The sequence below is a fragment of the Protomyctophum parallelum genome (assembly GCF_964188405.1).
Source record: "Protomyctophum parallelum genome assembly, chromosome: 21".
Lineage (NCBI taxonomy): Eukaryota > Metazoa > Chordata > Actinopteri > Myctophiformes > Myctophidae > Protomyctophum > Protomyctophum parallelum.
Genome location: NC_139713.1, coordinates 26,513,800 through 26,541,207, shown reverse-complemented (window position 1 = coordinate 26,541,207; position 27,408 = coordinate 26,513,800). Strand labels below are relative to the sequence as shown.

Sequence of the window (27,408 nt, the reverse complement as noted above, 5' to 3'; positions counted from 1 at the left end):
ACTTGCAACTCATTGTTGGCAGGCTTGAATACAACTAAACTTGATTATTAATGTGTATTGCAGGTATGCCATAGCGCTTGCCTTGAGGGAGAAGCAGAGGGTGATTTTCACCAGCCCCATCAAGGCCTTGTCCAATCAGAAGTACAGAGAGATGTACGAGGAGTTCCAGGATGTAGGATTAATGACTGGCGATGTCACCATCAATCCTACTGCCTCCTGCCTCATCATGACAACTGAGGTAGGCCATCACTATTTTCTCAACGTCCGGTCCAGGGACCACCAGGGGTCCAAATTAACTTTCTGGTCTGTAACGCTTGAGAGACCTGTATCCATTTGGTTCCATTTGTACACTCATACTATTGAGTATGAAATTATGTGAACTCACCTTTGCAACTGTTATTTTCATCCCCAACTCACAGTTTTAAACTTTAATGTATCTTTTTAGAGGGGCGCCAGCCCCTCCTATTGAGAATGAATGGATAATTTCACGTCATAGTGTCTGAGCAAATTGGCTTAGTGTCTATTTTTGAGGTGCGCTATCCCCTCCTATATACAAGTTTAATGTTTGTTTTTGACAATTGACAATGAAGGGAACATTTATGTCATCTTGCAAACATTAAATGCCATTAACAATAAAGGGAATTTAATGTTTGATTTTTCACCATTTTTTCATCACCATTACATCACCTAACCATAGCAACATGAGTTAGATTTAGGGATGTCAGGGGTTAACCGGCTAACCGGTTAGCCGACCGTTAAGAAACATCCGAATATTCTTATCAGCTTTAACGGTTAATTTGCATAATAATAAATGCGTGTTCTGATCTTAAATCCCTTTATTTTAGATCGTTTTTAGTAATAGTACAACATAAACATTAGAGACTGTAGTTGTCACTGTACAATACTTTAAAACAGTTGTCATGTTGCACACATGCCTTATTTGCGCCGCCCAGCTTGTCACACGCTGCATGAACAGCGCTCGGGCTCTGTTTTCTTCCCCCTCAATGTCCCAAAGTTCTCTGTTGTACTTCAATGGCTAGTTGGCTACAAGCCTACAACGGTAGCTTTGCGGTAGTCAAAATGTAAGCGAGTGACAGGCTGACAGCGAGACGAGATTAACACATGTCGACCGTATCAATGCAGAGACCTACATTATTATATCCATTATTGGCCATTTGGCCTGGAGGGAGAACGTTTACAGCCGCTTCCTCCTCAACCTCCTCCTCCTATCCGTCTCCCGAGTCCCCACACTGGCACGGCTTCCTCGTCAGCGAAAAGTCAACAAACAGAACACGGTGACATGCATGCTGATCTTCCTTAATAATAAAAAAAGGCTTAGCCCATGCGTCCAGTGGCTTTATAGGTATAGGTTGCTCAGATTTGGACTGGATTTATTTATGTTTTGGACTAGAACCGGCGGACCTCTTTACTAGACGCGCAGATGCAATGCGTTGTTTATTGATGATTAAGCCTACAACAATTTATTTATATTGTTTTACGTCAGTGTCTGAGCAAATAGGCATAGTGTCTATTTTATGTCATGATGATGTACGATGATAAGAGTGCCCCACACTTCACACGGGTGTGATTTTTATGTTTATTCTTGTGTTATGTGCATAGGTTTGTGTTGTTGGATCCTATATGTATGCATGTATATATGCAAGGCAGCTACAGTGCTCCTCATGTACCATGCAACTCTTGCACATTATGGATATGCATTTCTGTATCTGTAAGGTTTCAAAATGTGCTCAAAGATGGACAAAATGAATGCAGAGAACATGCATAAGTATTGTCTCCACAGAGCATAAATGGGTCTTAATCACCTTTTGGCCATGTCATTACTCATTATAGGCAAAAACTTTAAATTTGCCGATCAGCAACAAGCTATCAATGCAGGGTAAGCTTTGGAAATGTTTCAATAGGGCTCAAGTGGGTAAGACGATAGTATTGGTTGATGCCATCTACAGCAGTAGTTCCCAAAGTTGGGTCTGGGGCTCGCAGGGGTCCTTGAGGGAGTTCCAGGGGGTCCTCAGCTAAATGATAGTTTGGTCCATTTGTACACTCTGAGAGTGTACATTTCCTCAGTCAGTGGTGTCATAACTATGTTTTATATTATGTCATCATTCCCAGATTCTGAGGAGCATGCTGTACAGAGGCTCTGAGATCATGCGAGAGGTTGCTTGGGTCATCTTTGACGAGATCCACTACATGAGAGACGCAGGTGCATTAGATTAGATTAGATGTCTTTATTATCCACAAGGGAAAATTGTTTTGCTCAGGTCAATGCATACATTCAGGACAATACATACAGGACAATAAATAATTATACAAATACAATAAAACACCCAGCAAAGTACTAATAAAATAATTCAATTTTTTTTTAAAGCTATTAAAAGAGAGCAAAGTCTCTCTCCACACCATGAAATGCATGCATGGATAGTTTGATACTAAAGGAAAAACACATGACTGTATGATAATAGCCCCATACGTGTCGTGATTGGAAGTGAGAAAACTAATAACATTTGTACATTTCAGAGCGTGGTGTGGTGTGGGAGGAGACCATTATTCTCCTGCCTGACAATGTGCATTACGTCTTCCTATCCGCCACCATTCCCAACGCCAGACAGTTTGCTGAGTGGATCTGTCATCTCCACAAACAGGTGAGCTGGTATATGGCACCACAACCAGAATGTTTGTGCAAAAGTTTGTGTATTGTACTATTGTTAAAAGAATAGTCTTCAGTTGTTTTCCATCCGTTTTTGACTGTGAGCTCTAGTAAACTATTCCTGTCTCATTTCTCTCCATAGCCCTGTCACGTGGTGTACACAGATTATCGGCCTACTCCTCTGCAGCACTACATCTTCCCATCAGGGGGCGATGGACTACACCTGGTGGTGGATGAGAATGTAAGGCCTAGTCTAGTGTCCATGTTTACTCTGCTTTTAGTATGCTAATATGATTTTAGTCATATAGTGATCAACATGTGATATATAGATCATCACACGTGTCTTGTATCTTTAGTTCATTTGAATTGCAAATAACCCACAAATCATACATGTTTGTTAAAAAGCATTTGAGGATAAAAACACAATAACATCCAGGACGTCTTTCCATTGTGGTCCTCTCACAAACAAACAGAAAACTGACAATCCATTTGTGTCTGTCAGCTCACTCGGCTGTAATAAACGCAACCAAAACATGAAAAATGCCACACATCTGATGAGAGCTATACCATATTGCAACCTGTTTTTTGACAGTTATAGAGCCTATGTGCTTTCCTCCAGGGTGACTTCAGAGAGGATAATTTCAACACGGCGATGAACGTCCTGAGAGACACCACTGGCGATGGTGCCAGCAAACCGGGAAAGTGGGATCCAAGAGGGAGGAAAGGAACTAAAGGTAGGCAGGCAGATCCAATTTGTTTCTGTCCTGCATCTGATCTTTAGGACTGACCGTCCACAATGTTATTTGCAAGTGATCAGATCGATCTGTGTACGGAATCGGATATCGTCCACCTGTCTTGCATTGTTTGATGTCGTAAAAAAAGTGTGAGTAATGCTTATCTAAGTTATCTTATACACTGTTGTAAGACTTGTTGTCGAACGACACCACTAGAACCTATAAAAGTTCTATAAAGTATAACTCAGTGTCCAGACTCCAGAGTGAGAGTCATCTTTAGAAATCAGATTTGAATCGCATTTCAAGTCACCCTGGAAATCTGATCCACAAAAATCTGTTGCCACGTGTTTTTTCTGCTGTTCATACTACAAAACAAATCTATTTCCAACCCTGATACCCTTAAATCTGATTTGACACATGATCTGTGTTGGTTGTGATTCTGTAAAAGAAAATGGTCACATATGGTGATTAAGAGATGTCCCGATACCTGGTTCGGTCGGTAATGTGCCAGTCTGTCGGATCCAATTAACGGCTTTACACTAACGGTTGCCCCACTGCCCGTGGCAGGTAAATACAACTTTTGGGGGAAGGTGGACTGAGTTTGCTTTTTAGTTGCCCGACTGGGCAAGTGCATGTTTGAGTGATGTGTCTGAGGATGCAACTGCCTCAAGTTTGTTATAAACACAACACGAGATATCTGCCTATACTCCAGAGTGCTCTGTCTCTCCCCCCCCCCCCCCCCCCCCCCACACACACACACACACACACAGACAGACACACACACACACACACACCTCACTCAACATGCAGTCCGTGGCACAAAAAGCTCATTAAAACATTCTTTCCCAGTAGTAGACTATTTAAACCACTCGCAATATACATTAAACCACTCGCAATATACATTAATAAAGCACCGCAGACTTTTGTCCCATGTGCAGCAAGTGGCTCAAAACAGCTGTGCCAGTAACCTACCTATGAATGTGTCAAGTCAGAAGTCCACCCACCAGATCTGGAACCAGAAGAAGTTTATATCTGTCTGTCTGTCTGTCTAGACATATTGAGGGTACACGATTCATGTTAAACATCGTATGAAGGAAGGTGTGTTGGAAGGTGTGTTTAAAGTATGTCTCACCTCCCCTCCCCAGGTCCATCCAATGTGTTCAAGATTGTTAAGATGATCATGGAGAGGAACTTTCAGCCAGTCATCATCTTCAGCTTCAGTAAAAAGGAGTGTGAATCTTATGCTCTACAGGTGTCCAAGCTGGACTTCAATACAGGTAGTTTGAGCTTTTCCAGTGAATGTACCACTTTCCCAGATGTCTTTAACAGGTCTCCATCTTGCATAGAAAAATATTTTGGGATCATGTTTCTGTGACTTGGCTATAATGCCTGGTCCTGCAGTGGTAAAAGTGTGCAGTTTCGCTTTGTATGGACTCGGTAGTATGCAAAATATCTGCATGTGATCTAGTCCTAAATTGCAGTTGTAGATAATTAATTGAAAGTAGAATATAGTTAGTTACAGAGAATATAACTGGGGGTTAAACATGGTTCAGCCGGGTATTGAGTGCGAGAGAAGAATCGAATTAAAGTGGTGACATTCACAAAAATTGCCAAGACAGATTGGCGGGGTCGCATTCTGACTGGTCTCCACTCTGATTGCGATGAATATGGCTCATTGTGCCAGCCCAGCTGTTCTCAACAATTTAGTCCATTAGACAAGTGGCAGGATTCTTTATGGAGGCGTATGCTGGCAGATAATGTCGCTTCAAATTAGACTTGGCAAGCCAACGTCTAGATCTAAATGCGGAAGATTTCATCTATCTGCCTCTGGTTGTCTTCAGTGAAATAATACACCCACGTTCGAACGAAGACACATTTAGACAGTTATGTTCTTTCTAACTTAATTGGTGGTAACTGCTGTGGCAGACTCATAAATATGAGGCATTGTGCGTTTACCTAGCTGTGCCAATTTAAGATGATTTTATGTATCGATTTCACAAGGCCTCTTTATATTATGATGTCGTATGCACACAGATGAGACGGGTCCACCCACAATTCTATTTCTAAATAACCAATGTGTCCTTGAATAATAATACATAATGGTGTCTATTTATTGTGAGGGTATTTGCTGTCATCTGCATTTCCCCATCCTACCTATTGGGAACAGTGGCTGTGTCAATACAGTGCCCGGGGAGCAGTTGGGGGTTAAGTGTTTTGCTCAGGGACACTTGGGCACAGAGGAGGTGAAACAGTGACCACACAGCCAGTATTGATGAAAGGGGCAGGCGAGCCAAGTGCTACGCATGCCCATTTTATCAATACTGCAATTTTGATTTCCAAATGGATTTGGAAGCAATCATTTATCGTGTAGGATTAATTTCCAGACATCAGTGAATCCACAGCCCTTAAACCAACAGACATAAGTGTCCCAGGACCTGTATATTTACAATCTCACAATAATTCAAGAATTTAGTCATGAAGTTGATACCTGAAAATTCCTCCAAACTGCTAAACATATCTCCTGTAGGCTTGATTTTAACCTGAACCACCACTCTGTTTATTGACCCCTGTAAGTCACTGTTTTACATATTTTCCACGCAAACTAGGCAGTTTATTTCTCCGTATATTAGTACTTGGTAGTTGCTTTGATAATCGAGGCTGCCTTTCCTCGTTGGTATTTATAGACATGCTGTTGCAGGTCTGGAGTTGTTCAGAGTCGGACCCTCCTGTCTGCAGGGTCAGCGAGGAGACGTGACACGTGGCTCCTTCTCTGTTCCTCTCTCTCAGTCCTCTCCAAACTCCTCTCCCTCTCCTTTCTTTCCTCATCCTCCTCCATATCCTTTTGTGATTCCCACTTCTCTGCATGCCCCCCTTTCCTAAATGGTAAATGGTGCATTTATATAGCGCCTTTATCCAAGGCGCTTTACAGAGATTGTGCATTACATTCACCCATTCATACACCGATGGCAGCGGAAACCATGCAAGGCACCAACTAGCACATCGGGAGCAATTAGGGGTTCAGTGTCTTGCTCAAGGACACTTCGACAGTAACTCTGGGGGAGCCCGGGTTCGAACTGGCAACCTTACGGTTACCATCCATCCAGGCACTCTATCTCTCTCTCTCTCTCTCTCTCTCTCTCGCTCTCGCTCTCGCTCTCGCTCTCGCTCTCGCTCTCGCTCTCGCTCTCTCGCTCTCGCTCTCTCGCTCTCTCGCTCTCTGGGCAGTGTTGGAGGTGCGAGTGGAATGGACCATTAGACTGGCTGAGACAAACCAAACTGACAGTCTTTCTTTCTTCCAATCATTTTATTTTCAGTTCATACAGAGTACACGTTTGACCACTTCAACCTAGCTACCTAACCCTATTCTGAGACGAACACATTCTGCGAAAATAACGGATCTACAAGCTCACACAGTGGTAGTTCTTGTGCTATTTTTTTGTAGAGGGAAATACTAGCAGACCTGAACTATGTTCATTTTGACAACCCGAAAAAGTTCAACGTCATTTGAAGTATGCCGCAGGCTTAAGGCTAAGCAGAAGGGATTGCATACTAGACAGGATAGAGATAGAATGTCATTCTACAAATAAAGTGAGATATGTACACCGAGTCACATTATGTTATTGTGGCAGTCGCAGTGATGTAAATAGTTTATCCATTTTCTGTGTGAGATGTGCAGCAATATCTGCTGTGCAATTTTCTCTGTCCAAATGATTTACTGAAGCTGTTGTGCACCTAGGTACCTGGTTCTTTGGGCTGTGTGGGTTACAAGGACAGATACAAAATAAATGCAAATGACATTTCAAATGGTTAATTATGTTTGTACCGTGTTTATTTGTTTTCTTGTCCCAGAGGAAGAGAAACGGCTCGTAGAGGAAGTGTTCAACAATGCTATTGATTGTCTTTCTGATGAAGATAAGAAACTACCTCAGGTCAGGAGGATGATTCTCTATCCATAACGATCTTAAATTGTCATTCCTTAATGCTTTCCTTTATTTATTGGGTGCAGTACTTAGTTTAGACAGTTTTTGGTTTAGACTAGTCATTGGTTAGACCAGTCATTAGTCCTACAACTATTTATTTCCCCATAAAATAGTTTCAGAACCCATCTCTACCTCCACCATGTTATATGTAATGCTTTTGGCATCCTCATGAGTCATGTTTATGTTAAGTAAGTAAAGCAACTTGTGTGCATTTTACAGGTGGAGCATGTACTGCCCCTTCTGAAGAGAGGGATTGGTATCCACCATGGGGGGCTCCTACCCATCCTGAAGGAGACTATCGAGATCCTGTTCGGTGAAGGTCTGCTCAAGGTAGGACAAGAAAAGAACCTGGACTCTGTCTAGTCTACAGATAAAAGTAAAGATTATAGATCTATCATCCAATCCATACCCTCCATGTCCTGCCGGTGATTGGAACCCAGCTTTCCTGCACATGTTTACCACTCATGCAAGAGGCAAGGTCCACTTGGCTTGGCTAAAATATTACACTTCAGGCAGTACTACTCAACCAGTAGTTGTCCGACCCAACACCAGGGAGTAGGGAGACCACCTCCAACAAATGAAAATGTGCTATTTCTATTGTATTAGAACAGCTTTAATGCCGTGATTAAACAATCGTGATCCAGATTAAACAATGAAAACATAACTCGGGCAACCCCCGAACGGGAGAGAAAGTGTTCTACAGTCAAAGTGTTAACATACTAAACAAATAAGTTATGCATTGCCGTTTTAAGCTGGAGAACAGTCCACTCCTAATATTAAGTGACATTTCAATGTCAAATGTCAGACTACAGTTATCATAAGGAGTAGTGTGTTGCTATTTTCATAATTGTTTATCACAGTCATTGGCCCGCAACTTAATGCACACCTGAAATAGTTCTTTTTTTATTCTATTATTGTTGCTTATTATTCATGATGTATTGTGCTTGATGTGCTGTTGTCCAGGTCCTAATGATTCCAGATTGATCATTACTAAGAAGGGAGTTGGTCGCTGCTTTTAGGGCAGAATATAATCTAAATGTAATTGATGGACTCAATGTTCTGATTGTATGTCTGCCTCCGTTTCTTGCAGGCCCTGTTTGCTACGGAGACATTTGCGATGGGCATCAACATGCCAGCGCGTACTGTCCTCTTCACGAGCGCACGCAAGTTCGACGGCAAAACCCATCGCTTTGTAAGGACACAACGACAACACACAGCCAGTCCTGGTTACTTTGACCACTTAAAGGACCACTTCACCACTTTTCAACCTATGTTCATATAATAGGTCCTCACTAATAATCATGATAAAATGGCACGATTTCTTTCTACTCAGTCTGTGTCTCATAGGAGGGCTGTGGGCAGTTTAGAAACCGTCTTCCAGTGACATCATTAGGCAGATTATCTTTTAAACAAGATATTTTTACAAAAATGTTTAGATTTTCATTATTGTGAGAATGATGGCTTCCATTTTCGCATTGCAACTTTTCAGGACTATAAAGCCTGCAGTTTTTATTAGCTTGTATTCCCCATCGATGATGTCACTGGAAGACGGTTGCTGCTATTTTATTGATTTGTGAAGCTACCGTACGAAGAAACGAGAACATAAACACGTACACAAAACAGTCCTGGTTGCTCTCTGAAGCTATCCCTTATCTGGAATCGGTTTCCTCTGGCTACGTTGGTGCCTTGTCCTTTATTTATAAAACCACAACACTGACCTGAGTGCAGTGTGGAGCAGGCACACTGCCGCCTGCTGCTTGTGAGCCCTTTAGAAGGTCTTGGAACCGGATGGTTTATGTCATTATATAAACAGCCACATATTGTTTATAAGGGCCAAGGGCCATATATCAAGCTGCCTTCACTTAGAAGCCCAACTCTTCATCACTTTGTACACGTGCACACTCAGGGTCTTCCGCACACACACATGCGCACACCAGGTCCCATAAAACACTCACAGAAACGCACACCAAGAGAATGCGAGAGCAGAGGAAGCTGCCCTCCAAGAGGTTCATGAGGAACATCTGTTGACTGTCTCTGCCAAAGCTCCACGCAGGCACACTCACACACACTCATTCCACCACACTTAGAGCACAGAGCCCTGTAAACATACCTGAATTACACATGAGATTCTTTCTGCAAAGAAATGCAACAGTAACGTGTGTTTCATCAGTTTAAAACACTCCTTAGAAAAGACTCAGACACTACATTGGGAATCAGTGAACTAGACCATATTGGATTGTTGTCCTTGTCTGCACCACAGATACACGGCACATTTATTTTAAAGAAATTTATCCAGTATACACTGCATTTATTTAGCATCATGACTGTGGGTGCACCTGTTCTAGATCACGTCAGGTGAGTACATCCAGATGTCCGGACGAGCTGGGAGGAGAGGAATGGACGAGAGAGGCATCGTCATCTTCATGGTGGACGAGAAAATGAGCCCAGCCATTGGCAAACAGCTGCTCAAGGTACCCGTCTGTAGCTGTTAGCATTTTGTTTGTATATCGTACAAGAGTACGATATACAAACTGCCCTCCCACTCTGGGTGTTTTGGTGTAGAGCACATCAAAGCCTTCTAAAAAAACCTAGGTGTTTGTAAAAATGATTTTAAAATGGCAATGGTAACAACTGAGGAGGTACTTAAAAAACTGAGTGCCCTCCAACCCCACAAGGCCACTGGCCATGACAATATACCCTCCAAATTTCTCAGAGACTCAGCCATTTCCATAGCTCCAGCTCCAAAGTAACCCCCCTGTACAAAAAAGGGAGTAAATTAGAACCCGGCAACTACCGCCCTATTTCTATTCTAAGCTCCATCTCGAAATTGATGGAAAAAATAGTCGAGGTCCAGGTTGAAAAGTATCTTGCCACTAATAAATTGCTGTACGAGTTCCAATCTGGTTTCAGAACATCCCACTCCACTGACACATGCCTCCTCTATTTGAGCGACCACATCAAACACGAGGTGGATGCTGGAAAATACTGCGGCATGGTCAAGCTGGACCTCCAAAAGGCTTTTGACACTGTGAACCACTCCATACTGGTTAACAAGCTTAAAGCTATTGGGTTTGATGGCACATCAGTGAGCTGGATGCAATCCTACCTGGAGGGGAGAGAACAGATGGTGGAGGTGAACGTAACACTGTCCCCCCCCCCCCCCCCCTCCCAGTGAGCTGTGGCGTCCCACAAGGAAGCATACTAGGGCCTTTACTGTTCCTAATATATGTTAACGACATGACATCAGCTTGTGACTGCAACTTGTTCCTGTTCGCAGACGACTCAGCACTGCTGGTCTCGGACAGGAACAAACTGCAGGTTGAAAAGACCCTCAGCTCTGAACTCGGTAGAATCTGCACCTGGCTCGCTGATAAACTATCCTTACACCTGGGAAAAACTGAATCCATTCTCTTCGGATCAAATAGTAATTTCAGCAAGATGGCTTCTTGATTAGAGTGGGTGACAACATTATCACACGGAAAGATGAAATTACCTACCTAGGTTCCATCCTGGAGGCCAATCTTTCCGGTGATAAAAATGGCCACCAACGTAATCAAAAAAGTCAATCAAAGAACAAGATTCCTTTACAGGATCTCCTCACTGGTCAACAAAAACACCTTGAAGACCTTAACAGCAGCCCTCGTACAAGGTTTCTTTGACTATGCATCCACCTCTTGGTACCACAGCACCTCAAAGGCCCTTAAAACAAGGCTCCAGACCTCCCAAAACAAACTGGTCAGGCTCCTACTTGGCCTCACCCCCCGAACCCACCTCACCCCTGCCCACTTTGACAGGCTGGGATGGCTTAGGGTCGACGACAGAGTACAGCATCTTGCAGTGGGTCTGGTCGACAAGATTCGATACACCACTAAGATACCCATGTACCTGTCCAAATACTTCCTTAATGTAAATGAAGTCCACACCCACAACACCAGAGGGAGTGCAACAAACCATGTACAACCCAGATTCGGCACAAACAAGGGACTAAATTATTTTCGCTCCTATGCCACCAAAATGTGGAACGCCCTACCAACAATCATTAAGACATGTGAATCCCTTGACTCCTTCAAAACCGCTCTCAAAGGGCACCTACGGATGGCTGCAATTCGAAATTGGCCTCTGTAAAATCGGAATCCCCCCCACCGCCCCCCCTTTCCCCTCACTGTATATGTATCTTTTCCCTTTTTGCTTCCTATATGATGAATTCCTGTTCTGTTCTTTAACTACATAGAAGTGTCTATTTGTATGTCTCTAAATGTTTTGATGAATTGAACAATGTGGACCCTGTTGTAAACAAGTGTAATGCTTAATTGGGTCGTCCACTCACAGTTAACAGTCTTTGTATTGAGTTTGTGCTTGAAATGTACTGTAATTCTACAAACTGTTAATAAATATTTCAATCAATCAATCAAAACCCACGGGTGCCTTAAAATAGCGTGTCGGAAAATAATCCATGATCGATCCGTGAAAAAAGTTAGAATAACAGGCATTCATATCACGCCGCATCGTCCCATAGGAATCCATTGTATGGGGATGTTCCATCGGCCCACGGGAAGAGACTTGTTTTTTTCCAGTCACATGATCCAAACGTGTGACGTGTCACAAAGAACCCCCGGAAAACGTATGATGTCTCATGAGTTATCAAAAGCGCCCTCCAGGCTCAATAAAACAAACTCTGACTTCTCGAGTTTAGCAGGGAAAGACTCAATTATCTCTGGAAACTCGGGTTGAGCAGTCGAAGTGTAAAGTGAAGATTTGTACATTTTTGACCAAAGAAAAGTATTAATGATTGGATCCATTGGAACAACGTGTTCTTTTTTCCATTTCTTGAAAGGTGTTTTGGACATAACGACAAGGTTTCTTGCCTGTCGGCGATAATGTGTGATACCGTTTTCCAAACTTTGCTTTCCTATTTCTGCTTTTACCTCGATGAACCGTAGAATATTTCCAAGAGCCAGTTCTTCTCAATATTTTACCAAATCCCCACTCTTCAGAGATGCCGTAACCGTGTTCCTACTGCCAGAATGGTCCCAAGAGCATCCTGCAAAAACACTTGACAGTTCCTCTGAATTACTGAATTGAGCTAGCCAGATAACAGACCCTATAATTGTTCTCTTTCTGGGTCACTGGGACATATGTTGCTCCATTAAAATATTCACAACAGACTGCGTACACTTCAGAGGAAGCCCAGGACCGTGGCCAGTTCGGCTCCTGTCCTATGTATGGCACGTTGCCCAAGGCATCTTTTGTACGCCGTTTGAGTGAATTATTTGGCCCGTTCTTTCTTAGTGAATCATATTTCTCTGTTCTTGATGTACAACCATTGGCTTGTGAAAGAGGTTGTGTTCATGTGAAACCGATTGTTGGCTTACTAGTGTCTGAGATCTCTCCCAGGGCCTCTTGGGTCTCTCTTTTTATATCCAGGCGCCTTAAAGGGATAGTTCACCCTCAAAAAACGTCTATCGATTACTCACCCCATGGACCCATTAAAACCGGTTTTCGTGTTGGCTATTCAAAAATAGCAGATGTACAAGCTTACAGCGCCACACAAAGTGACGCCCTGCGAGCATGTAAATCTGCTATTCTTGAACATTTTAGAAATGTTGTGAAAAATGTCCTTTATCTTCTTGAATAATTTTGAATGACTGATTTAGAAGGCATTTATAGAATCGGCTTCAGGTTTTAATTGGTTAAACTTGTGCTGTGTGCAGGGCTCTGCAGACCCTCTGAACAGCGCCTTCCACCTCACATACAACATGGTGTTGAACCTGCTGCGTGTGGAGGAGATCAACCCAGAGTACATGCTGGAGAAATCCTTCTACCAGTTCCAGCACTACAGGGCTTTGCCCGGCGTAGTGGAGAGTAAGTTAATTCATGCAGCATACATACAGCACAGTCAGGGTCCGACGTGTGTGTGTGTGTTTGTGTGTGTGGGCATTTTTATGTCAAAGATCCCTAAGTAGGCCCAGGCCGTAGCGTAACGGTCTGGGCACCGGACTGGTGATCCAGTCGCGGTGTGCCGCGGGTTCGACTCCCGAACCCGACACGGCCTTTACCGCATGTCATCCCCCCATCTCTCTCCCGTTTCCTGTCAGCCTACTATCTGTCCCTTAAAAAATCAATAAAAGGCGTAAGCCGCAAAAAAATATCTTAAAAAAAGTAAATCTGAATATTTTCCTGTCAAACACAAGCATACTGTGTAATTGGATCAGCAAGCCCTTGTGAACTATTATGAATCATGATTTAATTGACCTGTACAGGTATTTGTCATTATAGAGACACTCTTAGTTCTGCTTGTCTGTCTGCTTAGTCAAAATATTCTCATTTAAAACTTAAACCGTATTAAATATGTATCTGACAACATTTGAGGTGAGAAATAAGCAATGCCATAACATTCATGAATGTTTTTTAAATTTGTGTTCTGGTTAAACTGTCTGTGTGCAGAGATGAAGAAGTTGGAGGAACAGTATCATGCCATCGAGATCCCCAATGAGGAAGTGGTCGTCACCTACTTTAAGATCAGACAGCAGCTCGCCAAGCTGAGCAAGGAGATCCAAGAGTTTGTCCACAAACCCAAATACTGCTTACCCTTTTTACAGCCTGGACGACTGGTCAAGGTATAACACACTCTTACATGCATGAAATAACCATCATGTTTATTCTCACATTATTCACGCAGAATAATACAAAATTGCAATCCTCCAGGTGAAAAATGAAGATTCAGACTTTGGCTGGGGCGTGGTGGTTAACTTCTCTAAGAAGACTAACGTGAAGGTACAGTATTATGTCGCAACACATTGCGTTTCATCGCTGTCAGGCAGAAACCTCTTATCCCCATACTTTGTGGCCTTTTTTTTATTTTTTATATTAATGCCCTAATAAACGTGATCATACTACAGTGTAACACAAAAGTAGCGGATCAAAACGTGGCGCAAAGCCATGCATTTTGAGCTTGTAGATCTGTTTACATCTATAGAGTGTGGATGACTGGGTTATTATCGTTAACAATAAGAAAGAAAACAGTGTTAACGGAAACTAAAATGTAAAATGAACAATTCCAAAAATAAAATAATAATTAAAAGTAAAAAAGCATGAATATTTAAGAAGTTAACTGTGGTGTGAGTCTAATGTTCATTTGGTTGTGTAGGCCGGTTCAGACGCAGAGCCTCTGTATGTGGTTGAGACTAATGTTCATTTGGTTGTGTAGGCCGGTTCAGACGCAGAGCCTCTGTATGTGGTTGAGACTAATGTTCATTTGGTTGTGTAGGCCGGTTCAGACGCAGAGCCTCTGTATGTGGTGTGAGTCTAATGTTCATTTGGTTGTGTAGGCCGGTTCAGACGCAGAGCCTCTGTATGTGGTTGAGACTAATGTTCATTTGGTTGTGTAGGCCGGTTCAGACGCAGAGCCTCTGTATGTGGTTGAGGTGCTGGTCCACTGCAGTAAAGAGAGTGTAAAGGACTCTGCCACCGAGGCTGCAAAACCTGCTTCTCCGGGAGAGACTGGAGAGATGCAGGTGGGTGTAACACACACACAAATAAAGAGATACACACAGCATACACGGACAGAGACTGGAGAGATGCGGGTAGTTACAACACATACTGTACAGTACACACACACAAAGCTGAATTTAAGAGGGCTGCTTTCAAAATTTCCAGCTCAATAAGATCTACCCACCATTGCTGAAAATAGTATCTTGAAAACAAAATATTGCATTGTGGATTTGAGCTGACGGGCCCTTTTTGATGTCAAACAAACAACTCACCTTTTAATTCAAGTGGCATATACCAATTTTTATATATTTAAATTAAATATTATTTAGGGGCATGTCATGTAATCTACCTCAGCCTTTGTGATCTACCCTTTGGCCACCCCTGGTGTGGTATAACCAAAATGTTTTTCTTCAGCAGTGTCTCAAGTAGCATCCCTATTCTGGGGCAACCATTCTGCGAAAAAGTCAGATCTACAAGCTCAGGTGTGAGCATTTGAGCTGGTCGATGGCAAAGAGATCCCTTTTTTGCTAATTTAAAACATTATTAAATAGTTCAACTATCCGATCTACATCAACACGTTGTGAGCTTATAGATCAGCTATTCGAACTATAAAAAAAAAATGGCACAAGATATCGCTGTTGGTGTAGAGGCAAATACTAGAGAACATTGTGTAGAGCCCTGGTGGACTCAGTGCAGCTCACTGCCTCCACAATGCCATCTTTCTGATAAAACCTTGTGGGTAGACATGCATTTATATTGTTATATGCTATGTTTTCTTAGGGTGTATATATATATATATATATATATAATATGTTTTTTTTTGTATTGTTGTCCAGGTGGTTCCAGTAATGCTGCATCTCCTGAACTCCATTAGCTCAGTCCGGCTGTACATCCCCAAGGATCTGAGGCCCTTTGACAACAGACAGCTCATGCTCAAGGCTATACAGGTATTTATGGCAAACGTATGTTTTTGCATATATCTTTTCATGTCACTTTAACCATATGCACATGGAACTATGATTCTATTTATCTGATGCTAGTTTATATGTTGGATATGTTTTTCTATCCTGGAAACCAGGCGAATCTACCACAGCCTGCATGTTATTTTACCAGTTCGCTGCCATGTGTTCCTTTCTGCTCTATTCCCTATCCCAACTCTTCCTGTAAATGTAATGTTGAGTAAAACATATTTCACCCACTCTTTTTGTTTTTAACACCTGTAATGGTTTCTTGTCGTCTCCCCCTCTCTCAGGAGGTGCAGAAGCGTTTCCCTGACGGCATTCCTCTGCTGGATCCCGTGGATGACATGGGCATCAAGGACCCTGCCCTGAAGAAGGTCATCCAGAAGGTGGAGGCCTTTGAGCACCGCATGTACTCCCACCCAATGCACAGTGACCCCAGCCTGGAGTCTGTCTACTCCCTCTGTGAGAAGAAATCCCTGGTAAGATGGACAGCAGTGTTGATTTGGACACCAAATTTTGATTGAGTTTTATGTCATTCAAAATGTTAATTTAATAATGGCTTATTTTACCCTTCGTTACATGCTGAAAAGAGCCGATTTACAAACTCACAATGTGTCACGCTGTGAGCTTGTAGATCTGCTATGGGACGCGCAAGTAAACCTAAAATGACTTGTCTTTTAGTTCGGCTGGATCTCTTCTCCGCTAGTCTCAACCCTAAGATTTGCATCTCAGATTTATTTGACGAAATTGCAATATATTTAGTCTAGACTGTCATCATACTGTAGCTTAGTTTTTATTTAGTGTTCGTCAGTGAAAATAGGGTAGTCTACAAACACTTTGTCAGTTTTTTACCATGAAATTAACACGTCTGATAATATAGTGTGTATGGAATAAAATACTAAGGCCTGATTCCTATTTGGTTGTGTTGTGTATTGAAAATAACCAATAGAAAGTAAGGGTTGGAAACAATAGTCTAGCGTTGGCTCTTACCAGTGAAATGTTGCTTTCTTTTATCTTTACTGTTAATGCTGAAATAAATCAAATCGGCACAGTTTGTTAGCCACAAATGACCTTACGCTATTGCTTCCTTTAGAAGCAGGATGGGCGGTGTACTTGTACAGACAAACGCAGGAAGCGCTGATGGACAATATATAGACTTTGCTGTGTTCATAGGCCAACTGGCAGAACACCCAGAGATCCACCTCTTTTATAAAAAAGGCTATCAGAGACGGAGGAGTGCATGGAAATGTTTAAGAATTAAAACAAAAGTCTTGAATTGCTCCATGACAGAAAATAAATTGAGATTTGTGAAATAAAGTAAAAATAGGAGTATAATTCAGTTCCTCAACATTGTAGCAGCAATAGCAACAATGACTAATGAGAGAATTAAGCATGGCACACGTTGATGTTATTTGAAGGTGCTGTGTGCAAGGGTCCTACTTATACAGTAAATATTACATACATAATTGTTTTATGGATGCGGAACTGCTTGCAAATGGGACCCTGACGGGTCCCTTTGGTTCAATTTGTACACTCATAGCATCTGAAACGGTCCATGGCTGAAGTCTTTGATAATCCTACAGGCTTTACTGACACAACTTGTTGACCCAATGCCAAAAACAATGGTGTGCGTTTGATTCATTTTAATGAAGCAATAATTAATGAGGGGGAATGCGATCCCTGAGCTACAGCCTTAGGCCTTGTGCCTATGAGTATGAGCACAACACAGCAGAGCCAATATCTCTGAGTATAGTTGACCCTTGACATGGGTTGTTCTGTGCTTACAGATGAAATAAATAAGGTAGATGCATTTGGTGTTTTCATCATGAGGTTTCGGTACTTATTTGCCTCTCAGCCAAGCGAGGTTGTAACCAACTGTGGTATGCTGGAACTTATGAGGGTAATTAAAACTGCAAGACGCACCATAGTCTACATACCTGTACATAACCATGTTCAGGAAATTAAAACAGAAATGCTATCTGTATGTTTGCCTATGTACAGTACATGATAAGTGTGTGGGTGTCATTGGTCAAAGTGGTAACTGATGGGCAGTGTGGAGTTGTGCCTGATTTATGCTTAGTTCTGCACCAGTGTCGCATGCGACGATGGCTAATCTAAAGCACACAGTGACACAATGCGTGAGGATGCATTGTGTGATTGTAGATAAGCTATTTTTGTGGTCGACACTGGCATGCAACTAAGTAAATCAGGCTTTACTCTGTTCCGCTCCTGACCTTGGTTATCCATCTGTGACTAAGCCTCTTTAAGTTCTCCTTGGTTACTTTGTTTCCTGCAACAGCAGTGTACATTCCCCCTTTCAGGCATACAAACCTGTCGCCTTTCTGTAAATTCCTCTTGTTTTTTTTTAATCTGAAATGGATCCACTTGATTTGTGCAGATCTGATGAAATTGAATGAGTGTGATGCATGCCTTGAGGGGCCTGAAGTATGTCATATTTGGATTGAAGGCTGCAGTGTTGGCTACACTGCCATTTATGACACAATACACACCATACACTTTCTATCCTGTCTTTCCCCTGTTCTCGCATCCTTCTCACCTTTTTCACCCTATCCAGTTTGCATTCTCACCTAGCCACTTATGTCTTGTTTAACAATTAAAGACAGGGCAACATATAATTTTAAATGCCGGAAATTGTGGAAGAAGGGACATCCGCACACTGCCACTTGCTAGTTAAGAGCAATTTTATTAATTGAGCAACGTTTCGGTCTTGCGACCTTCCTCAGGCTTAATTGTGGAAATAATGCCGGAAATTCAAATGGTCTGGAAAAATCACAACCATGTGAACTGAGCGGTGCAGGCTGCCCAATAAAATGGTAAATGGTGCATGTAGTGTTCTCATGCAGTGTAGAGAACTGTCACTAAACACTGAGTTAAACCGCAGCCAATGAAGACAGAGACGAAGTAAGATTTGACCATTTACTGTTGCTCTTCCTCATGACATGACGGTGAAAACTGCAAACATAACAATACAAACATTTTGTTCTTAATTGACATCATTTCACAGTAAAAAGAAAGCAGGTGAGTAGCTAAATGACCTACACACACCAAGGCAATTAGCAGGATGCCCTACACCTGTGCACTCTAGGCTACTATGCTCTGCAAACAGCAGCAAACATTGTTAAGTAAATAACTTTCCTCTTACAAATATGTACACAAATTCACAAAGTTGTACAGAAAGTTAACTGAAATCAACGCAACAACTTACGGCATTGCCTCTAAAATGCTTCCAAGTGGGTTAGATGGGATTCTAGGCTCACAGCTCTGAACAACCTGTGATTTCTGTGCACTGCTGCATGAAAATGGTGCTGACAGGAAGTGACTCATTAAATACAAAGAGTTTTCTAAATAAAATCACTGGTAACCGCCTTCATAATAAAGTACTCAAAGCCCTTCTAAGGTAAACAGAAATTCAACCACGTACCATTAATTAATATACAGAAAAATAGAACATTTGCCTTAAAGGCAACACAGTGCATTTATGTAGCACCTTTTATCCAAGGCGCTTTACATAGATTGTGCATATTCACCCATTCACGCACACATTCATACACCGATGGCGGCGGAAACCCATGCAAGGCACCAACCAGCACATCAGGAGCAATTTGGGGTTCAGTGTCTTGCTCAAGGACACTTCGACACTAACTCTGGGGGAGCCCGGGTTCGAACTAGCAACCTTGCGGTTACCATCCGGCCACTCCCCCTGAGCCACCGCTGCCGCCAATAACACCACTGGCTGGCTGCAGTTATAGTTATAATTCTCAGTGTGAATGGCCCTTTAGGCTGCTCAACAGTGTGGCCCGAATGTGACCCCAATCAGTCAATGGGTCGTATACTACAAACCGACATCCACACTCGGTCGGTATTGCAGTTGTTGAGGCCGTACTCTAGACAGACAGACATACACACACACGCGGCCAGTCATTGAAGTGGTTAGGCACCGCTCAAAAACAGTGTCTATGTTGTATTTGGATATAATCATAAACACATTTGTACATTGATTCACTCTTTGAACAGCTAAATTCTTCCCACCCCATATGCAGGCCGACAGTTAATTGGCCCTGGACTGTAAATATCAGAAGTTGTTGTAACTTGTCTCTTATCTGTTACCCTACCTTTTTAAGGGACAGTCAAATTGCGCTGTTTTCTACTTTTGAGTTTTCATACCATTTTGACCAGACACATCCGTGTCCACTTAAAATGTGTTTTCAACAACAAAGTGTTCTATTCCAATGCAGAGCCTTCGTTGTTATTTGCTCTCTAATAATAGATACTGCTTGTGTGTATGAAGTGCGTGTGTGTGTGTGTGTGTGTGTGTTTGTTCGTTCTTTGGTACCCCAGCATGTTGTGTTGATTAGAGGTAATGGTTAAATTGGATAATGGACTCAGCCAGGGCACAGATAAATAGGTGGGTGGATGGATGCGTGTTACCACACTCTTGAGAGTCTACAACAAATGTAACCAAATGGACCCTTATGGTTCCATTTGGTTCAATTGGTTACAGTTGTACACAAAAAACAACTAGATGCTCGCTCGCCTACGGCGTGCTCACGTCTAACACCACTATGTGCCAGTGCGATCTGAGTGAGACACACACACAAACCGTACATTTTGAACGAAGGCAGACAGTGATTTATCTTTGGCCAGCATTGACCATGTTTTTTTCCATGCTGGGCAGGTTGTTGCGTGTTGTCGTTTCTCTGTGAATATTGTGTGTCTGTTGTCCATGTGTATTTATTGTTTGTTACTTGCCACTTTATGGGTCGAAAACGCAGAGGTAAAGTCAAAGCACAGGCGTCTACTGCGCATACGTCCTGGTCTATGACTTGGCCACCCGAACAGCACTCAAAGTTGTGCTCTTAATATATACAGTACATATATATATTATCGTGTGCTCAAGGTCTGGGCTAATTGGACTCGACTACATTATTACTGCTAACTTCACTTGATCACTTGAATGTAACTGTTGGATGCAGCAGAACTGTTGGAGACAAAACTTTGTGTGTGTGTGTGTGTGTGTGTGTGTTAGATCGCAGCAGATGTCAGAACAGCCAAGCGGGAGCTGAAGAAGGCGAGGACGGTTCTGCAGATGGACAAACTCAAGTGCAGGAAGAGAGTCCTGCGACGCCTTGGCTTCGCGTCTCCCTCCGACGTCATCGAGATGAAGGGACGCGTTGCCTGTGAGATCAGCAGGTAGACGCACACCTCTAACACACACACGACAAATACTTGTGCACATGTTGATTGCATTTTCAGGACTAACGGTTGTCTTGTCGTATTTGTGCAGTGCTGATGAATTGCTCCTGACCGAGATGATATTCAATGGTCTCTTCAACGATCTGACGGCTGAACAGGCCACTTCTTTACTGTCCTGCTTTGTCTTTCAGGAGAATGTAAGAACACATACAGAACGTATACACATACTATACATGCATGCATGCATGCACAGACACACACACACACACACACACACACACACACCATACATTCAGAGTGTACAGTGTGTTTGGATATGAGTTAACAGTCAGCACAACGACTAAACGCAACTCTAAAGCATTCTGTTAACCCATTCTGACCTGAGATCAGATTCTAAAAATGTCTTCTACATCCTGACAGTTTTCTGAAAAAGCTATGTTTCTATGTCAGTGGTTCTTTGATTTTTCAAAAATAGCAGACCTACAAGCTCATGCTATGAGCTTGTAGATCTGCTATTTTTCAATAGCTAAACCATAGCATAATGCTACCAAAAGGGGTTCCCGCCCAAAATGGGTTTTAAACAACTGAATACCAACAAAAAAAAACTAGACACAAACCGTAAGTGAAGCGTGAATAAAAACTGGGATGAATAGAGAAGGGATGAAACGCTGCAGGGTGGCCCCAAAACTAAAAACAATCACACAAGTTTCTTCCTGACCCGGCACATCCACAATAACTCACTACACCAACAAAACAGCTGAAAAGAACAAAACTACCTGTCTATACTAACCTGACCTGTTTTCCAAATTCGCAGGTGAACAATGCCTTCTTGGCTAGCTCTCAACCACTGAAACTAAAGCACTGTACAAACTAGTGATGTAATAGTGCATGTTTTGTCCATGAGGCAACCCTAGCAACAGATGTCTTCATAAAACCTTTGATCAGTCTCCATATCGGAACGTCCTCTTCACACAACAAATGAGACATTAATTGTGCGTGTCGATGTGAAACTGTGGCTTTTGTCTCATAGGGGCGCTTTGGCTCCTTGCTGTTGTGCTTATAGTTCTCCTCTTCGTTTCTCATCTTTGTCACTGACTTACTCGGCAGACGTGCAGCTGTTCCACTATCTAGTTCCACACAAAGGCTTTTCTGTATATTATATACACAGCTGAGCTCATTTAGTCATTAGTTTCACCACTTATGTCCTTTTTTACAAACACTTCATCGTGTGAGGGTGTTGTTTCGATGCCTTGTGTGCTTTTAGATCAGCTAATTATGCTACTTCAAAAACATCTTTGTAAATGTTTGCCTATACTGATTTAAATCAGTTTGGTTAACCACATAAACCCTAGTGTACCTACTTTGGGGCAAACATTAGGTAAAGATAGCCGATCCACAAGTTCACAATGCGCCGCTTTGCAACACCTTCTCAGGTGAAATTAATGCTGTGTTTTATTCTCTAAATCAGGCCAGCGAGATGCCAAAACTGACTGAACAGCTTGCTGGGCCACTGAGACAGATGCAGGTAACACAGACGAAATACAAAGCATTTATTGCGAACGCAGTGAGTGCGCAGTGAGCACTAACTATGAGACCCTGCAGATCATGTCTGTCTGTCTGTCAATGTAATTTATTCTAATTGTTATTGCAATTTACGAGCTGCGTTCGCTTCCCGTGTTTGCGCGTCTTACTTGTGCTTAATGTATGATTTGTTGTACAACCGTGCCACTTTGCCATTTCACAGGAAAACACCACATTTACCCCTGTTGCAAATAATTTAATTTCTGCCATTCGCCATGCAGGTTTTAAAAACCCAATATACTTTGTTGACTGGGGTCCCCCAGTGCTCTAGTCTTCTATTATTTTCCTCCACACGAAATCTCTTCGACATTTTATTTAATGTCCTTTTCTTTATCTTTTTTACTTTCAGAAGATAGTATATTCTAATAGTAGTAGTATTAAATATAAATGGATGTATGAATTAATGGACCATTGTAAGCGCTTTGAGTAGGCATGTAATGCAATCCATTATTAGACATTATTTTGTGCTACTTTTCTGACCCTCAGGAGTGTGCAAAGCGCATAGCCAAGGTGTCAGCAGATGCCAAGCTGGAGGTGGACGAGGAGTCCTATCTGAACCAGTTCAAACCGCACCTCATGGATGTGGTTTACACCTGGGCCAACGGAGCATCCTTTGCTCAGATCTGCAAGATGACCGATGTCTTTGAAGGTCAGATATAGACTTCTGCAGCATCACTTCCATGCTTTTTCCACCCTGTTTCAATTGCTCTGTTGTGACCATGTACAGAATATGAAATTGTATGTAGTACAGTATGTATACTATTCCATATGCTTGTGGTGTGTGGGTGAAGGTTGATTTGAGCGGTCACACCTGGACTGAATCCAAACTAATTCTGTCGATGCGCAACAGGTGTGCTGTCCAAATAGCAGCTCTACAAGCTCACATGTTGAAAGCTTTCAGACTTATTTTTTTTAAACATACATACATAAGTTAGAAATAGGAAAATCACTGATCTGGCATAATCTGATAATAGTTAGTCAGTTTTAGACCTAAAGTAAGCAAAGGGAGACGTTAGTAACCCACAAGTAAGCAACTAATTAATAACACATTCTATGAAACACAATTTCTGCCAATGTATTAGTTAAGCAACACTGCTTTTGTCAGCCTAATGATTGCCACATTATTTTAGTAGAGATTTTGTTACATTGTAAAATGTTGTGTATTTCTATGAAACCAGAATACAAACGCAATTTCTGTCAATGTATCAGTTAAGCAATATCTTTTTAGTCAGCCCAATAATATGAATGAAATAATTGGAGTTTGGTTAATGTTAATAGCATTTTTGTAACATTGTTACTTGTTAGTATCTCTGCAAATCTACGACAATTGTATTTTTAGTCCGAGGCAGAATCAACTCGGATCACGTGATTACAGGTGTATAAGAGTGGGTGATATTATTTTCTGTGGACGTTCTCAACAGTGCAGAGTTAGAATATGGAAAAGAGAATCGAGAGGAAAGAAACAGAACAGGTCCAGTAACAGTCAGAAAGGCAAATCAAATATACAAAGTCCAACATACAGTAAATAAGGTCCACTACGGAAGACCGATTCCTATGCTACTGTGTTTCTATACATGTATTATAATGTGTGTGTGTGTCTGTCTGTAGGTAGCATCATCCGCTGCATGCGACGTCTGGAAGAGGTTCTGAGACAGATGTGTTCAGCTGCCAAGGCCATCGGCAACACTGAACTGGAGAAGAAGTTTGCTGAGGGTAAGACGCCTTGAGCATGATTCACACTCCCATTATACGACACCTTCATACTATAAATTAAGTTAATACTTAAACCCAGTGGTCAGCCATTGGTCCGTGCCACCCCCCCCCCTCTCTCTCGCTCTCTCACTATACGCACGCAGCCACACACTGTTCTTTTGGGCATGGAGGCACAGCGCTGAGCGCACTGATATAACAGACAGCAGCGCAAAATGTTTACACGTTTATTGAGATGAAAGTTCCTACTCCCCACTAGTCCCCACACAGTGACAGCACTCCATGTTTACGGCACGCACAGACAGACAGAATATTCTGTAGGCTATAATACTATTACACTGCACTGTTAATGTGTTTTCTTAAGCAATTGATTAATGTACTCGTCCTCATTTCGATCAGGGCTTCAGTCTCCTCATTCAACCACGTCTATCCACGGTAACGGGACATCTTTGCGCTGCGTAAAATATGCCTTCTCCAACTGTGTTCAGCTCCTCACCCGCCACATTGTTTGCTTCCTTTCCTTTATTTACTGCGGATTGCATTCACACCTGCACCGAATCGTAATCAAGTGCGATTGGAAGCGAAGCGAAGCCCCCGTTTTTGCTCTGAGTATAATGCGGTTCTTTGATACGCATTACGATTCGAATGAGCCTTCACACCTGCCAAACGAAGTGCACTTTCTGAAAATGCGCAGCAGGATTCGTTTTAATCGCAGCAAAGCTCTCTGGTATGAATGTGACCTTAGGCTTATTAAGTTCACTGGCAGAGCCTGACCATAGCCTTTTCTGGCGGTTCCGGGAAACCATGTATCCGACCGAATCAAGGTCGGCCACTGCACTCCCTGTGGAACACGTGTGTCGAATTTCAAGGCGGTGGGGCGAACAGTTCTAGAGGAACATGGATTACAGACATATACACAGATGTCCGTACAGCGATTCGTTGCATTTATTGGGTAACGGGACAACTCGTTTTTCCGTTTTCCTCCCGGAATTTCCCCAGTAAGGGGTGGGAGAGGCTGGATGGCAGATGGCTGTGGAACTTGAAGGATGTGTGCTTATGAGAAACAACAAAAATAAAAAAAATGGCAAAAACAGAAGCCAACACGAGAATAAAGGAAACATTCGGTCCAAAATGTCCACTAATTCACAACAACTACTACTAGGCTACTTTGCTGTTGATATTTCTCCAACTATAAAATGTCACGACAGCAGTACAAACATAATTTATGAAAAGGCTACTACAGTGAAGTCGGTTCATCAAAGTTGTTGTAGTTTGAGCTCATATACTAAATTGTTTATAGGGTAAATATAAGTTAAATAATATAGCCTTTCCATAGAAGTATCTTTTTATATTTTTCCAAAAAGAATACAAACAGCCAAAAGCATATTACAAGTTGTCCCCCTCACTTGGGAAAATTCCGGGAGGAAAAACCGGGGTGAGTTGTCCAGTATTTAATTTATTGTAAGGTGAGATTCATTGCACTTTTCAATATTGAGCCTATAATTCATTTATTTCTTTCTCTCTGCAGGAATAACAAAGATCAAGAGAGATATTGTGTTTGCTGCCAGTCTCTACCTATAGACACCTTCCTCATGCACCACAGCTCACCTGTGACCTTTCTCTTTTTTTACTCGTGTAATAAACTGTTAATGGAGAAAATGTACAGTGTAATCAACTTTTGTTGATTATTCCACCTACCGGTACATGGGCAGTTGATTATTCCACCTACATGGCCACTTCCCACACAATACGTCAGAGCAATATGACCTTTAAATATATGTGGCACAATCTTCATCAGCCTTGGAATAAATATTAATGTAATTCTAGTAAGTTAAGTTGGAGGCACTACTTAACGACAACGATAATGTTCTCTGGCCATGTTACAATAATCCTTAACCATCTGTCCACCAGTTGTCCTGTTCATTCTGCTCCTGTTGACTGTATTTGTTTTACATTTCTAAAATTATTTTGGAGAGGATTAGCATTTAATTCAATTGAAGTGCATGTATTGTGCAAGCTAATCTATTGGAGGATAACCACCACCCTATTTTATAATTATAGTGTTACGGCACCGGAAATAGATGATCTACAAGCTCACAACTCGTCACAGTGCGTGCAATGATTTGAGCTTGTAGATCTGCTTTTTCCGCAGGTACGCTACGCAGAAAGTGGTTTAAGTTGGTGTTATTTTAAGGTATGGTCTTATCAAGGATAACGAATACTTCTATTCAGAAGAATTCCTTTGTACTGAATGCTAAGCTGTTGATGCATTTATGCATTAAATGCATGTTTCATGTTAGCTTGGATTTCTGGGCCAGAGCTCACAAATCCCTACAGTAGAAGACTTCATTATAATTAGTGAATATTTCTGTTTACTTGTTTTGTTTATTTCCATTGTAATAAGTAAAGTGGTTCATTGTGATTTTATTTTGACTTTGCAAACAAATACAATTTAAGACTTTGTACTCATGGCTTTATTTTTTTTATTTTTGGTTTTATTCAAAAACCTGGACATCAATCAACAAGACATATGTACATATCTGTAACACGCTTTCAATAAAAAAAAGAAAGTATAATTTCTTTTTACTTACAGATTATACAAAAGTATGGTATTTTATCAGTTTGCTTATCTTACATTTATATTTATATTAATTCTGAGACACACGGGTAGCTGTGCTAGCAGCAGTTAGCAGTACAGCGAAGGCAACATGGGACTCAAAACTGTCGATCTAGTTTCCAGATTTGACCAAAACACGAGGCAAGTCACATTGATTTGTGTACAAGGTTGGATTCTGATTGCAGTGACGTTTTATTTCAAGGTCAGCATCTCCTGATGGACACTAGTAAGACTGCCCTCTCTAGTGTTTGTCTAGCCATATGAATGATTTCCTTATTGTTTAATATGCTTCCCTACTCATGAAGGGGGAAGGGGGAATTATTCATATGATTTGCCATTGTTTGAAAACAAGTTGACTCCATACCTTGCCTATGGCAGCTGAAGCGAGACCATCTTTGCTACTACTGTCTGGAAAGCTGTTTCATTTTGGTTTTATGAAGAGGTATTTGGTGTA

General features: G+C 41.9%; 1 protein-coding gene across 1 annotated transcript in view; it reads left to right on the top strand.

Annotated features, from left to right (window-relative positions):
* Window positions 1-26,362, top strand: part of mtrex (Mtr4 exosome RNA helicase) — a 30,879-nt gene extending 4,517 nt beyond the window's left edge. The window contains exons 6-27 of the mRNA XM_083793923.1: window positions 64-238; window positions 2,131-2,221; window positions 2,536-2,660; window positions 2,808-2,906; window positions 3,285-3,399; window positions 4,545-4,676; window positions 7,249-7,328; window positions 7,599-7,709; window positions 8,470-8,571; window positions 9,725-9,850; window positions 13,091-13,241; window positions 13,824-13,996; window positions 14,085-14,153; window positions 14,768-14,893; window positions 15,707-15,817; window positions 16,123-16,311; window positions 20,880-21,043; window positions 21,138-21,243; window positions 22,515-22,571; window positions 23,114-23,276; window positions 24,236-24,340; window positions 25,866-26,362. Coding sequence (XP_083650049.1) covers window positions 64-238; window positions 2,131-2,221; window positions 2,536-2,660; window positions 2,808-2,906; window positions 3,285-3,399; window positions 4,545-4,676; window positions 7,249-7,328; window positions 7,599-7,709; window positions 8,470-8,571; window positions 9,725-9,850; window positions 13,091-13,241; window positions 13,824-13,996; window positions 14,085-14,153; window positions 14,768-14,893; window positions 15,707-15,817; window positions 16,123-16,311; window positions 20,880-21,043; window positions 21,138-21,243; window positions 22,515-22,571; window positions 23,114-23,276; window positions 24,236-24,340; window positions 25,866-25,918 — 2,623 coding nt within the window. The 3' untranslated portion in view covers window positions 25,919-26,362. The remainder of the gene's footprint in view (window positions 1-63; window positions 239-2,130; window positions 2,222-2,535; window positions 2,661-2,807; window positions 2,907-3,284; window positions 3,400-4,544; window positions 4,677-7,248; window positions 7,329-7,598; window positions 7,710-8,469; window positions 8,572-9,724; window positions 9,851-13,090; window positions 13,242-13,823; window positions 13,997-14,084; window positions 14,154-14,767; window positions 14,894-15,706; window positions 15,818-16,122; window positions 16,312-20,879; window positions 21,044-21,137; window positions 21,244-22,514; window positions 22,572-23,113; window positions 23,277-24,235; window positions 24,341-25,865) is intronic.
* Window positions 26,363-27,408: the final 1,046 nt, after the last annotated feature.